Consider the following 15680-nt stretch of genomic DNA (forward strand, 5'->3'; position numbering starts at 1 on the left):
ATGAAATGAAATGAAATGAAATGAAATGAAATTTATTGTTAAAATAAGTCCTTTTACAATGGTGCTGAGGACCCTGATTTAAGTTTGATAAACCTGTATCTCGGGATCCTCGCTCTTCCTACTTATAATAAAAACAATTTTAACAATCATGAAGGATATGGATTAATAGAAATTAAAACTAACATGCAAAATAATTGTGTGTGTGTGTATGGGTGTGTGTGTGGTGTTAAATTTCTATATATGTAATTTTAATAATTCTTCGGTATCATCATACGTTAAGTTATTAAGCCAGCTTGATAATTTGAGTTTTAACTCTGATAATTGTAAGTCATAGATATTGATAATTTTGTTTATTTTATTATAAAGATAGATTGAATGGCTGTTATATTGTCTGCTAGCGAAAGTAGTACTACATGAAATGGAGTTTATCACAGCATGGTTACGTCTCCTATTTTTATGCGTGTTGTCGTATTTATTTGTGCGATGAACTCTTGCAATTGATAGTAAAATATATAGTTGTCTTATTGTAAGGATTTTTGTAGATTTGTGTAAATTATGTGTTGAATATCTGTATGGTTTAAAATACATTACTTTCAGGAGTGATCTTTGTGCACGTTCTAAGTCAATGAGTTTAGTCTTGCTGGCAGCGCCCCATGCGGGTATACAGTATGTTAAGATTGACTGTCCTAGGGCGATGTATATATTTCTTAATTGATCAGGTGGTACAACGTGACGTAGCTTTTTAAAAATCCATATAAGGTTTCTAGTTTTATGAGTTAAACTATCGATTTGTTTGTGCCAATTTAAATGCTGGTCAATTATTACTCCCAAATATTTATACTCACATACCTTATTAATTTTAGGGCAGTTACAATTAACTTCTTTGTGAGAAGGACATGAATGGCATTTAATGTCAAGTTCATATGTAGGCTGTGTACGTTTATTAATCGAGAATGTGATAAATTTAGTTTTAGAAATGTTTAAAGTGAGAACGTTACTATTAAGCCATTGAACAATGTTTCGTAGCCCTTTCTCCGTGTTATGTTTCGCTTCTTCCCAAGTATCACTATGAAATATTAAAGCTGTGTCATCTGCATAGGAGTAAACGTTACATTTATAATTGCAATTTTTAGTAATGTCATTGATATATATTAAGAACAGGGTAGGTCCAAGGACACTACCCTGCGGTACACCGTAAGTTACAGATTCATCATGGCTTACTGCATTAGCAATTTTTACACGTTGCCTCCGATTTTTCAAATAGCTTTCAAAAAGCTTAAATGGGGTGCCTCTTATCCCAATATTACTGATTTTATTCAAGAGTATGGGGACAGAAACGGTATCGAAAGCCTTGGCTAGGTCCAAAAATACACCGATGCATTTTTGGCCCCGATCGAGCCTCATTACGATTTCATTTGTGAGGTCAATAACAGCATCTTCAGTAGACAGACCATTTCTGAACCCATACTGACATTCTGAGAGAATTTGGCATTGTTGTAAATAGTGTTTTAATCTTGAGTTTATTAGTTTCTCGAAAATTTTGGAAAAAACCGGCAAAAGTGATATGGGTCTATAATTATCCACTAAATTTTTGCTTCCGCTCTTATGTATGGGGTGAATTATTGATAGCTTAAACGCGTCTGGAAAAATACCTTGATCAAAACAGGTATTATAAAGCGATGTTAAAATAGGTACAAGAATCTTCTTGGCTGATTTAATAAATTTAGTGGATATATTGTCCCATCCAGATGCAGAACTGTTTTTAAGGTTCATTATAATGGCGGTAACTTCATTTTCATCAGTATTTATTAGACCGAAGGACTTAAGTGGAGCGTTGCGAACTAAGTTAGCCTGTGAGTTATGAAATACTGGCTGGTTATTTAATATGTTATCTGCCAAACGTCTTCCCACGGCAAATACAACCGTATCTTTATCAATATTAATTGACATACATGTTGCATCTACTAATGTTATTTCATTGACTATAATTTTATTTATTGTGTTTTTTATGTATATCACTACTCCCCCATTTTGGTTAAAGTTATTTTTGCTACTAAAAATATCGTAATTATCTATTGACGGTAATTGTTTATCGTTATGAATTCGGCACTCAGTTAATATTAAAATTTCACAATCAAATTTTAGTTCTGATAACAATATTAAAAAATCATCGATATTTTTGTATATACTACGGATGTTTTGTGTAATGATGTTTATACTGTTTTTCGGAATTGTACTGTTGTTGAGAATATGTTGCTGACAATTTTGCGGGTTACTTAATAAACACTGAGAAAATTTTAATGATTCTATTTCTTCCATAGACAGTAAGTTAGAAACTTTTATATATGTTATATGATATGTCGTAAAGGTTATAGTTTAAAAAATGGGTTCTGAGCTTTATTATTATGATAAATAAGATAATGGTAATGTGAAAAGTGATTAATTGGAAAATATTTTTTGAGAAAAACATGTAATTTGTTGAGAGTGTTTGAGTATTAGATGAGGTGACAATATGAGTAAAGCTTATTAATATGATTTGTACATAAGAATACAAGGAACATTGAAATTTAAGAAAAACAAAAAGGAAAAAATTATAAAATCTTAAAATTAGTCATGCATTGTTTCCCAGTTTATGTATCTGTGTTTCATTAGTTATACGGATAATCGCTGAGTTATCATTCTGTCTAATAAAAACTTTTCCATTTGCTGTCCAGCAGTATTTAAATGAGTTCGTTTTAATTAGTCCTCTTGCTAGGAAGTAAAGTCTATTTGCTTTGGAAGTTAGCTGTTCCACAAGATATATAGGAGCCGTATTATTGTTATGGCCTAGATGTGAGGCATTCAGTTTACTGGTTTTATTCTTTTTGTTGTACAGTTTGGCAGCTTTAAGCATATCCGTCTTAATCGACACAGACAGGTGATAATACAAATACATTAACCGACTAATTAGATAGCGATAATTAACCTTGGCTCGAAACGTCCGGAAATAAATGCGAAATTGGTAGAACTGTTTAAATACGGTTCTTTTTAACCGACTTCAAAAAGGAGGAGGTTCTCAATTCGGTCGGTATTTTTTTTTTTTTTTTATGTATGTACACCGATTACTCAAAGACGCCTGGACCGATTTCAAAAATTCTTTTTTTGTTTGAAACGGTATAGTCCCCATTTGGTCCCATTGCCATCATGTCCAGATCTAATGATGGGATCCCGGAGAAATTGAGGGGAACTTTCGAAAATTATATGGGTGTCTAGTGTGTTCGTATACTTTTCCATTTAGTACTTTTAAGCACTACAATTTCATGAAGGTTTAAAATTTATCTGATGATGGAGCCATAAAACAGACGAGGGAACTCCTCGGCGATTTACAGCACTTACCTTGTGTTTGGGCTTGATTAATTTATATTAATGAGAACTTTCCACATAGATAGGTTGTGACTGTCATTTAGGGGTTTGGTGATGAAGACCAAGGACAATTAAGGGAACTCCTTAATAGTTTACAGTAACTACCTTGTGTTTGGCCTTGATTAATTCGTATTGCTGAGAACTTACTACCTAGATGAGTTGTGTCTGTTATTAGGGGTCTGATGATGAAGACCAAGGTCAATTAAGGGAACCCCTTAACGGTTTACGGTAGCTACCTTGTGCTTGGGCTTGATTAATTTCTATTGCTGAGAATTTTGTACCAAGATGGGTTGTAACTGTCATAATCGGTCTGATGTATTCGTTTGAGATGAAATTTTACACTAAAAATGGAAAAATAATAAAAATTTTAATAAAAAAAATACAACCGACTTCAAAACCTAAAAACGTACCCACGAAAAAAAAAAAAAACAACACCGGCTAAGCACCGCCTTCATACTGATCAGCAGGTAGAACATATTATGATGTTATTTTTCACTTTTTAGTTTAGTGGGTACGTTTTTAGGTTTTGAAGTCGGTTGTATTTTTTTTATTAATTATGGAGAGTCTTGCAACAAAAAGCTTTCAAACGGTATCATTTTATCGATGTATATACACCCTTTGTTTCGGTTTTTCTTTACTTAAATATTATCATCATTTTATTCTCCACATACCGGCTAATATGAAACTTGAAGCTTTGGCTGGAACTCAGAGGTTATGAAAGCAAAAAAACTATAACCCAAACCAAAAAAGTCAGTTTGAGTGTGTCTGTGTCCTTCATTTGTTGTCTGTGAAGTTTGTCTTTGTCACTTTGTCAAATTGTCAGACCAATGTTGTTGTGTCAAACTCAAAACTTTTGTTGATACTACTTTTTAAATAAATAGGTAATTATATGATAATATCTTATTAATTTTCTAAATTAAATAGTGCAATATATTACGTGGCCGTTCAGCCTTCATCCATTAAAATGGGTTTCTGTTAAAAGTTCGCCTTGTGCTCATTAAAATGATTCACGTTATGGGAATGTTCAGTGCGATATTACACCTTAGCAACTATTATACGTGCCGAAACGGGAAGTAAACCACATAAGTATACGCCGCGGCGAGTGCACAATAATCGTTCATTAGCAATTACGGTGTATTTGTAATGAATAGGTTATATAAAGAAACCTTATATACAGAAACCATAGTAGAGATTTGGGAATCAACCCTTGGTTTAGATGAGTAATTAATATGTCATGTTCGTAAACAAAGTTGATATGATGTGTTATGTGAAATATAAAATTCTACTGTGGTTTATTCCAACTTTTGTATAAAGTTGTTCCACTTTAAAAACCAAAGCTTTACAAATAAATAGGTATTGTAAATATTGCCTATATCATTTTCCGTTACACTGACTACATTGTTTTTAACAGTTGTTCTCTTTCAACTGTACATTTTTGAAGGTGTTGTTACTTACTAACAGTTATTAAGCAATTCATTATATTATTTTTATTCAACCCAAGTTAGGTCATCCTATTCCCTGATAAGCAGGGCCGGACCGTCCATACGGCGAAAGGAGCGGTCGCTCCAGGCGCCAAATCCTAGGGGGCGCCGAAATGGTAAAGACAAGATCGAAAAGAAATTTATGTGATGAATTTACGTGCGCGAAAGGCGCCATAATTGGATCTCGCTCCATTCTAAAATTTACCTCGGTCCGGCGCTGCTGATAAGTGTATTGCCAGTAACTGGCAACACAGTCTAAGATGGTATTATGGTAACAGACTACCACCTAAAGTCCTTTTCATGAAATAAGTCCCCCCGATGCGTCCCTAATGTTTTAATGGTGCTCATTGTCATTTAGTAATGGTGGTCTTATTGTCATTTGTGTAAGCTTTGTCAATTTTACCTTGGGTTTCAGCCGTGGGACACTTTCATTAAAAGGACTCTACAAATGTTATCATTTGTAATCATAATCTCACAAAATTACTTAGAACCGAGTACCCACATATATTCACTTGGTAATCTCTCAAACTGTTAACATGACCTTGAATATACTTTTACCATTAAAAAGCTATGTTATTAGTGTGTGTCATAGGCTATATTAAATCCCCATATTCCCACAGAAAGGGAACTAAGCGGGTGAAACCGTAGGATGTCTGTTATTAATTAGAATAAATATGTAATTCCAGATAATTGGCGATAATAACTTTGTCATGATGCCGAGTCAACTGGTGGGGCAGGACAACCATGTGACAGATGTGAGAGTAAAGACTGTGTACAGTGGGGACGTGTTCATCACATATATCAACCACAGCATCACACTGGAGGAGTTCACTCAGGAGATGATGGCCATATGTCGGTTTCCACCTGATCAGGTATTGTTTGCAATTCCAGAAACTGCATCGTCAATAGGGTCAGGGCAATAATATCAAATTTAATATTAATTTTGTGTAGACATGGAATATGGTCCGAAATATATCAATACCAATTAATAAATTTCTTATAAACTTAATGTCACATATTTTTTAATATTTTCCAAACCTTAAAAACGCTGTCGTCCATTTTGTGACGTCACTAACACACTTGATGTACTAAACGTCAAACTAATTGTTATTTAATATTTTGACAAACGCTCCATTTGTATGGTATTTATTAAAGTAACATCATGAAACAGTTTGAATCTGCCTGTAGACTGTCATTTTAGTGTCACAGTGTCATTGGCCGACTTTAAAAACTAAAATTTTCATGTAATCAAGTCTCAAAAAATATTAAAAAAAAAATTCAATCTAGTAGAACTATTTAGACCATTATAAAAAAATGTTTCAACTAGCCTATTTTATATAAGAGATTGTTAATCTCATCCTGTAAGATGAATAGACTAAATTGATTATCTGCAGAAGAATTTTGCAGTGTAAGCATAGACTACAATTATACTATTGGCAGTGGTGTGCACAGGGGATTTAACTAGGGTAGGCATTATAGGTAAATATTGTACAAAATAGAAAGTGAATCGCTGAATCCATGGAATGTTAAGATATTTGGTTTCATTGCTTCTCCAATATAGGGTTTGGGTTGTTTTATTTATTTATTTATCTATTTGACTATCAACAAAATCATATGTAAACGGAACTAAATTGTCTTAAATACTAGGGTAATACAAAACATATAATTTTACTAAAAGGTAGCCAAATATGCTATGGTATATATGGTATGCCCAAAGGATAGGTCATACGTGAGAATGAATTATTGCATCTGACTGACTATTGGTATAGTACTAGAAATAATATTAAATTTATGTTGTAGCAATGGAGGAATCCAAAAGAAAAAGTAAAAGTACTAAATTTTAGTAGTTCAAATCTGTCACTGCTCACATAACAAGACACTGTTCATTTATTCTAATCTGTCTGTCTCACATCTATACTAATATTATAAATCTGAAGTGTTTGTTTGTTTGGTTGTATGTGCTAATCTCAGGAACTACTGGTCCGATTTGAAAAATTCTTTATGTGTTAGGTAGCCTATTTATCGGCGAAGGCTATAGGCTATATATATCCCGGTATTCCTACGAGAATGGGAACCACGCGGGTGAAACCGCGCGGCGTCAGCTAGTTATTCATAAAGCAAATAGTGATGAGATCAATGTTCATAACATTGACACCAGAAATAGTAATTATTCAACATTATTACATTGTATATGGCAATGGGCAGGCCACATAGTTCAAAGAGCCGATGGACGTTGGGGTCCCAAGGTGCTGGAATGGCGACCCCGCACCGGAAAGCGCAGTGTTGGTCGACCCCCCACTAGGTGGACTGAGGACATCAAGCGGGTTGCGGAGAGCTGTTGGATGCTCGCCGCTCGAGACCGTTTTGTTTGGAAGTCCATGCAAGAGGCCTATGCCCAGCAATGGACATCCATCGGCTGTTAATGATGATGATTTACCAAAAAATAAATTAAGGCATTGTTAGCAATTCCTAAAGAATATGTTCCAGCTGTGTTTGTCCATTGCCGTATAAGATAATATCGATAACAATTATTATTATAAAAAATAATTTTGAGTAGCTATTTATAACTTCCATTTTTAACTCATACCTTGTTCTGTTATAGTTAATTACACCACAACTATTTCAGAAAGTGGGCAATGTTGAATTATGAATTAAGGCCATGAATGATAAGAGATAGTGCTAGTTTTAGATAGACACTTAGCTTAGTACAAAAAATTATGTCTAGATTATCATAAATTGGAATATTCTTTACAAGACTGACGTGCCAGGTTCGATCTCTGGCTGTGCTGATTGAGGTATTCTTATTTGGTCCAGGTATGGCTGGTGGGAGACTTAGGCCGTGGCTAGTTACCACCGTACCGGCAAAGACGCACGCCAATACACCAAGCGATTTAGCATTCCGGTATGCCGTGTAGAACCGAAAGGGGTGTGGATTTTCATCCTACTCCTAACAAGTTAGTCCGCTTCCATCTTAGATTGCATCATCACTTACCATCAGGTGAGATTGTAAGCTAAGCTAAGCTAAGTCACGGCCAAAGCCTCCCATCAGCCAGACTTGGACCAATTAAGAAAACCTCAATTGGCCCAACCGTAGATCGAACCCAGGACCTCCGTCTTGTGAATCCACTTCGAATACCACTGCGCCGTCAAGGAGGCCGTCAAATAAATGTAATTTTATTTGATTTTATTATCCTTAAAATGTTATGATTCATGTTACATACTTTAAAGGAAAAGGTATTACATCTTATATGCTATTCACATGTTACAATCTATAAAGGAAACGTCAGATTTGAAAGTTTTTGTACTATTTTAATGTCTAGTTTGTATTTGAAGAAAAAACTAAAAATAAATACCTAAATAATAAAGTCTTTGAACTTGCAGTCACGGTTAGATGAACAGTGTTTACCTATAGCTCTTTTTGTGTAAAAAACGTAAAGAATAATAATTTTAGTAACACTGGAAACAACAAAAAGATAATAGGCAACACTCAAATTAGTTTAAATTAAAAGAAAATTGGAATTTGAGAGCCTTTTTTTTTTGTTTGAATTTGAGAGACAAAGTTTGTCTGTTTATACTCTTACTATAGGTAAGAACGGTAGGCAACTATGAAGCTTGGTGGCTTTGGAAGTTCGCAAGGTTCAAGCGTCAGAACCTTACATAACCAAGTATAAAGTAGAAAGCATATTTTTTCATGTTTTACCTATCATGATGAGGTATTATCCCCAATCGCCAGTCACATATCATTGTTGCATCTAACGAAAAATACTGTTGAACTATAAGGATATATTCTGAAAAGTTCCTACAGACTATATTTTCAATGTTTTTCCTGGCATAATACAATAAATCATATTATCCCCAATCGCCAGTCGCATATCATTTTAGCATATTACTAAAAACACTGTTGAAGATTAAACTTTAAGGGTTCCTACATACATTTAAAGTATTTATACTTACTCTGAATCTACAGCACCAATTGTGAAAATTATTTTACCACTAGAAAGCCACATTATTTGTGAGTCTAATAGGCTATAAGTACGCCCATATGCTCCGGACTACGATGAAAAGAAGAGAGGAAGAAGAGACTGGACAAAAGAGGGAGAGTGAAAGAAAACATTAGGAAGGTCAGCACGAAGATATGCATAGCGGTGCCGTGCTGACTACAGAGTACGCGGCAGGTTATTTTTAGTCCGTACAAGTCAGACATGCCCTGCCGACTAGCCGGCAGAAGTCCGGAGGGATTTTTTTTCCTCACCGAGAAGAAAAAAAATAAAAAAAAAGGCTATTAGTATTTTATCCCCGTATTCGTACGGAAACCGCTACGTAGGTCAAACCGCTGGGCGTCGGCTAGTTTATAATAATTACTATTACAACACTTAATTTTTTGATTCAGGTGTTTACGATGAAGTGGGTGGACGAGGAGGGCGACCCTTGCACCATATCCACGCAGCTGGAGCTGGACGAGGCGCTGAGGCTGTACGAGCTCAACCGGGACTCGGAACTGACTATACACGGTAAGTTTTCATATTGTTCTATACAATCACACTTGAGGATATCATTCAATGTGTAGTAAGTTCGACGATACGAGATAAAATACATAAATAACCTAAGACCAATTACCTTAAGACCTGCCTTGCTAAACGTTAGCCCTCTCTCAAAAGTATATGATCATGATCTAATGTGCTTATACAATCGATTGCGTCTATAGAATTGATGTTTCATTGTGATAAATTATAGGTGGATATTTTTAATTCATAATTCATAATTCTTTATTTGCAAATTGTTAAATACAGATCTTGATATAAATGTTGGCATACAATTTGCTACAAAATAGCATGCAAATTTAAAAATAATCTTATAACTAAATTACATTGTCTATAATACACTATAATTATTGAAATTTACTTAATGACTATGATGTTAAAATTATTAATTTATTATTATGTCCGTTATACGTTAATTATTATTGTTTGTCAGTTAAATAGTCTTTGATAGTGTAATACCGTTTTTTTTAACAATAGTTCTTTGATTTTAATTTTAAACAAAGCCACACTTAAATTTCTATCAGCTAATTTCGCTGGTAATTTGTTGTAAATTAGAGGTGCCATATGAAAAATGCTATTATATATATTAATTTTATGTGTTTTTATTTTTATGATGTGTGTTTTAGTTTACCTCGTCCCCCTTAAAAATACGAAAAACAAATTATTGGTGAATTTGAGTGCTATACACGTCCAAAGGTAATTGTTCTAAAAACAACTGACCTTTACTAAGATATATGCGAAAGCGATCTGTATCTCTGTCTTAATTTGTTATAAGCAATGATGTTGATTCGTTTACATTATTTTTCTATCTACTTCCATTTTGTCATCTCCTCGATATAAAACCTCAAAACATATCACAAAGCTATTCATTCCTACATGTCGTTTGTAATGTTCATTACCACCCAGGTACACCGTGCTACAATGATTTTTTTAAATAGTTCCATTATAACGCCAATTATGGTCGTACAAAAAGTACTGTAAGCCACCGCACGTAATTAGCAATTGTAACACTCGTGTTGTCTATTGTGCTACAATGGCCTTCATTACATGATAGTGGCATAATATATCATTATAGGCCAATAATTAATGTTCCTTTATATAGAAAAGCATGGGGAAAATTGGAGGAGGCCTTTACTCGTAGTGGGGTCCATATTGAATAAAAAAAAAACTTATTTTTATGTTTTTATGTAGGTACAAGTTTATATTATGTGTCATTATTTACGAGTAATATGTAATCGTAACTACTATCAATTGTAAAAAGTTTCATGCATGCACATTATGTAATACCTACCTAATAATAATTATTCTATATTATATTTAGATTGTAAGATTCGATAAGGAAATAAAAGGCTATATTATTATTATTATTATTATATAGAAAAACATATGAATATTTCCATAACCATCAGGCATGCACCTCCAACTTATCAGTTGTGTGCATTTTAAGAAATTAAATATCATGTGTCTCAAACGGTGAAGGAAAAACATCGTGAAGAAATCTGCATACCAAAGAATTTTCTTAATTCTCTGCGTGTGTGAAAACAGTCAATCTGTATTGGGCCTAACCTTTCTCATTCTGAGAGGAGACTCGAGCTCAGCAGTGAACCGAATATTTGTTGATAATGATGATGATCAAGCATTGAATTGCTGTTTCACTACACTATCTCCAATGAAAGTCACGAAAATCCCAACGAAGAATACGTCTTCATTATAAATACTCGAGGTGCAGGGGTGTGGAAATTTTATGGGCCTGTAAGTATTAAGGCGATCGAATTTTAAGCGGTGTCGCCGAGAAAATGTCGGGGACATTTTAAATTTCAATAGGCGCCGCTGGGGCATTAGCATAAATGAATAATTTACGAGTGTTTGCGCGTAAATCATTAACTCGTGGCTATAGACGCGGCACTCGATGTTTGTCTTTTGTCTGCCGTCAAATTTATATTTTTAAACCTGCTGATGATGGAACATTCTAGTCTTATGGCCTTTTTATGCTTATGGTCTCTTAGAGTTTGGCTAATGTAAGCAGAGACTGAAATCTTACGCCAAAATTAAAATAAATCGGAGTGAATTCTCAAAATTATAGTTCAAATATTAGATAGCTTAATACTTGTAGTATAGATACTAAAGTATTCACAAAAAAAAATTAAATAAATTACGAAAATGTTTTTTTACGTATTTTTGTCTTTTATGAAGTAAGTTTTTTTTTAAATAACTAGCTCACGCAGCAAAAGATTTCTGCTTTATAAAGTTTTGGGCTGAACCACCCTTATCTCTAAGGAGTATGAAAAAAAGATACTCAGATCTACCGAATATAAAACTGCATCAAATTCAGTTAAGCCGCTTCGGAGGAGTATAGCAACTAACACTACGACACGAGTTTTTTATATGTTTAATTATAAGCGTCTAAAGTTTCTGTTTGTCGCCGATAGTTTGCTTAACTGTCAAAGCGAAGCTTGACCGGGTCCGCTAGTGAAATAGTTATGTACTCGTACGTGATTGATATACCGCCGTGCATTGATATTGATGCATCAATAAATGAGTATATTTTTTTCCGAATTCATCCGTGAGCAAACATGGTTAATAGATATTAATTTATGAAATGAAACATTAAAATCTGCTGCGGTGACGTTATCTGCCGAAATGTCCTGATGACACCCCGTTACCCACTTATCGGGGTGTTTCGCGCGAATATGCCTATTTTCACACTGTTTACCCGGGAGGGTATTGTACAATTTCGCTATAAAATCCTTATCTGCCCGCATTGCGAATCCGGCCGGCCGCCATTTCCATATTCCAATAACTTGCACGGTTGGCACATATGAAGTCGAATATTATGACTTTCAATCAGTTGTACGATCAATGATCAGCTGGTCTATTCATTATTTTTGTCCTTATTATCAACCTATTAAAAGAAACATCAAATCAATTGACAAAATGTCATTTACCTACTGAGTGATCCACCAGTAAGCACCGGATGATATTTTTACATCTCGTATTCCTTAATGTCAACTAGCATACATCAAAGATAGTGAAATAGCCCGCAGTATCAGCAAAATTCTTTGCGTTTTGTAGCTCAATTCGCATAAAAAATATTGTTATTATTAATTCGCACAGTACATGCCATAGACACAATACATAGTAGACATGAATGGTAGAAATACGAACACAATGATGGATATAACTACAAACTGTATATCCAATTGATTGATTAATAAATAAACGTCACACTAAATTCGTCGTGCTAAAGCCTAAGAGATAACATCTATTAATTTTTTTGTTGACCAATGGGTCCGGTTCTTTGGTTGAACAGAACGCATACAGCCTCTCCCCCGATGGGAGGATGCATGTACATTCAGTTCATATTCAGATTGGCATTCCGTCGATGCCTTCTTTTTTTCAGTGAGCACCCCTTGATCGCGTTTACTCGTGCATCCAGTCACGTTCGGTGGGTTTTCGTTTCGACTAATAACTTTGATTCCATTTAGCTGATTGGTTTGCTACTTTTTAGGGTTCACTAGTAAAGTGAGGAACGTTCATAGTTTCGCCAAGTCCGTCTGTCTAACTCAGGTTTAACTTAAGTATCTGGATACTAAGACGCTGACATTTGATTCGGTTATTCACACCTACTACAACTACTTATTGATGGGTACCAATATGGTCTTGCATATGAATGTAACAAAATTTGTTCATCATCATTATCAACCCATATTCAGCTCACTGCTGAGCTCGAGTCTCCTCTCAGAATGAGAGGGGTTAGGCCAATAGTCCACCACGCTGGCCCAATGCGGATTGGGAGACTTAACACACGCAGATAGTTAAGAAAATTCTCTGGTATGCAGGTTTCCTCACGATGTTTTTCACCGTTTAAGGCACGTGATATTTAAATTCTTAAAATGCACACAACTGAAAAGTTGGAGGTACCGGACCGGATTCGAACCCACACCCTCCGGAATTGGAGACAGAGGTCATGTCCACGGCATTGAGACAAGTTATCACGGCAGTGAGACAAGTCTTGTATCTTGCTAGTGAGACAAGTAACTCACCTAATTGGAAATGGGAAATATTCGTCCATATCAGAGCGTTATGCAGGGTGAACTTAGCAGTGGCGTAATTACATAGAGGCTGGCAGGACTGGCAAAATGCCACGGGCCTTTGGCTTGACGGGGCCTCAGCCCGCGAATCCGTGAGCTCAGAAGTAATCTAATGTTAAAAACCGGCCAAGTGTTTGTCGTGCCAAGCGCTGCATAGGATTCCGTAGATTAAATTAACACTAAACCTTTATAATGCACAAAAATACCGATAGAGATACTATGAGATAAACGAGTAAAAAAAATCATCCCCACTTTACATGTAGGGGAGGTTTTAGTGGCTTATAATTTTCTGAAGGCGATAAAGTTAGCGTGTTAAGTATACTGTAACTACTTAATACTTTAAAAAAAATATTATTTTTATTTTTTTAAATGATCTATATAGACTACCTACCCCCAGAATTACTGGGTACGACAATCGACGACATCCGACGAACTGACATAACGACATCCAACAGGTGTTGGGTCGGGCCCTGTAATGGTGAAGCTATTGAGGCTTTCAAAGGTTCATCAATTCTTCATTAACTACCCATATTCGGCTCACTGTTGAGCACAAGTCTCGTCTCAGAATAAGAGAGGTTAGGCTAATAGTCTAGCACGCTAGCCCAATGCGGATTCGCAGACTTCACTTACGAAAATAATTAAGAAAATTCTCAGGTAATGCAGGTTTCCTCGGGATGATGATTCCTTCTTCACCATTTGAATGAAGTGCGTGATGTTTTTTTTTTTTTATAAAACTAAAAAGTTAGAGGTTCATGCCCCGGACTAGATTCCAACTTACGCCCTCTGAATCGAAGGCAGAGGTCGTATCTACTGGGCTATCACGGTTCTCTATCAAAGGTTAGTTACGTAGTACGCTTTCTACGTAACTACAGTATTAGTTATTCGCATATTTCAAGAGCGGGGCACCATGCGACTGCGGTACATACATTCCGGGAGGATTTAGTGGGGCCGTTAAAGTTGGAACGTTCCAGGCCGTGAGTAAATAAAACGGAAACGGCCCAAACTTGTATGCAAACAGAGGCGGAGAAACTTGCTCTAATAAAGTACAAACATTGCGGATCGCTTTGGCGCCCAACATGGTAGTGTTGGCTGCGACGCGTTTTCTAAATGAACTTGTGAACAGTGCCTCTTTCCTATGAGCCGGTTCAGTCCTGGGCATGTAGCTAAGTGGCACGTCGATTCTCTTTCTACAAACGCTAACGTTTCGAAAACTAACAAAATGTATGGAAATGACAGATCCAATCGACAACTTGATCACGTGACCTGTCTATAGCAAATGTCATTCCTATACATTTTTGAATTTTCGAAGCGTTTGCGATCGTATAAAGAGAATCGCCGTGCCATTTGGCTACTGGTGACATATCTAAATTAATATTATAAAGAGCTAAGATCTGATTTTCATTTGTTTGCTATGAGTAAGCTCTGAAACTACTGGATCGATTTAGAAAAATCTTTCATAAATAAGAAGCTACGTTAGCAGTGAGTAACATAAGGTATATTTTATCCTTGTATTTACACGGTAATGAAAACTACGTGGGTGAAACAATGGAGGTATTTGTTAAGTGCAATTTTCAATCCTTACAAGTCAATTATGCGGATTTCGATCACTTAAAATTGTCTAGTTTATGTTGGGCATTATTTTCAATCTTTTTTCTGAATACCTGTATGCAAACAAAGCTAAAACAAATTATTCAAATTCAATCAACCCCACCTTTCTCAGACAATAGTAGAGATACTTCAGAGTTTATTAAGAAAAAGTACGAATTTTGAGAGTCTGTTGAGATTTTGGAAGTGATGCAAATCTGCAGAATCGTTGAAAAAGAAAGATTCGTTGTTCAATCTGTCCTATACCTAGTTATGTCGAAATCACTTAACAATAATATTATCAATTTTTATACCAAACTAGCAGACACTTCCTGATTTCAGCCGCATAGTTCCCGTTCCTGTGGGAGTACGGGGATAAAACAGCCTATGACGCTCACAAATAACGTAGCTATCTATTGGTAAAAGAAATTTTAAAGCCGGTTGAGTAGATCCACGGATTACCTCACGCAACTTTACCTCTTCATAATATTAACTGTAGAAATATAAATAGTGGTTTCGAAAACCATAGACTATTTCTTTGTTGAAAACATGAAACTTTTAGGGGTTGGAAAGAACCCCTA

The 15680-nt window shown here is 35.3% G+C and overlaps 1 protein-coding gene across 2 annotated transcripts in view; it reads left to right on the plus strand.

Annotated features, from left to right (window-relative positions):
* Positions 1–4150: 4150 nt before the first annotated feature.
* The window catches only part of LOC112044621 (atypical protein kinase C), a 263111-nt gene continuing 251581 nt past the window's right edge, over positions 4151–15680 (plus strand). The window contains exons 1-3 of one of the 2 annotated variants that reach the window (XM_024080513.2): positions 4151–4283; positions 5570–5755; positions 9274–9394. In XM_024080513.2, coding sequence (XP_023936281.1) covers positions 5594–5755; positions 9274–9394 — 283 coding nt within the window. In that variant the 5' untranslated portion in view covers positions 4151–4283; positions 5570–5593. Of the gene's footprint in view, positions 4284–4500; positions 4756–5569; positions 5756–9273; positions 9395–15680 lie in introns of those variants that run through there. The other variant, XM_024080514.2, reaches the window with a different exon arrangement.

Source organism: Bicyclus anynana, chromosome 19 (assembly GCF_947172395.1).
Source record: "Bicyclus anynana chromosome 19, ilBicAnyn1.1, whole genome shotgun sequence".
Taxonomy (NCBI): Eukaryota; Metazoa; Arthropoda; class Insecta; order Lepidoptera; family Nymphalidae; genus Bicyclus; species Bicyclus anynana.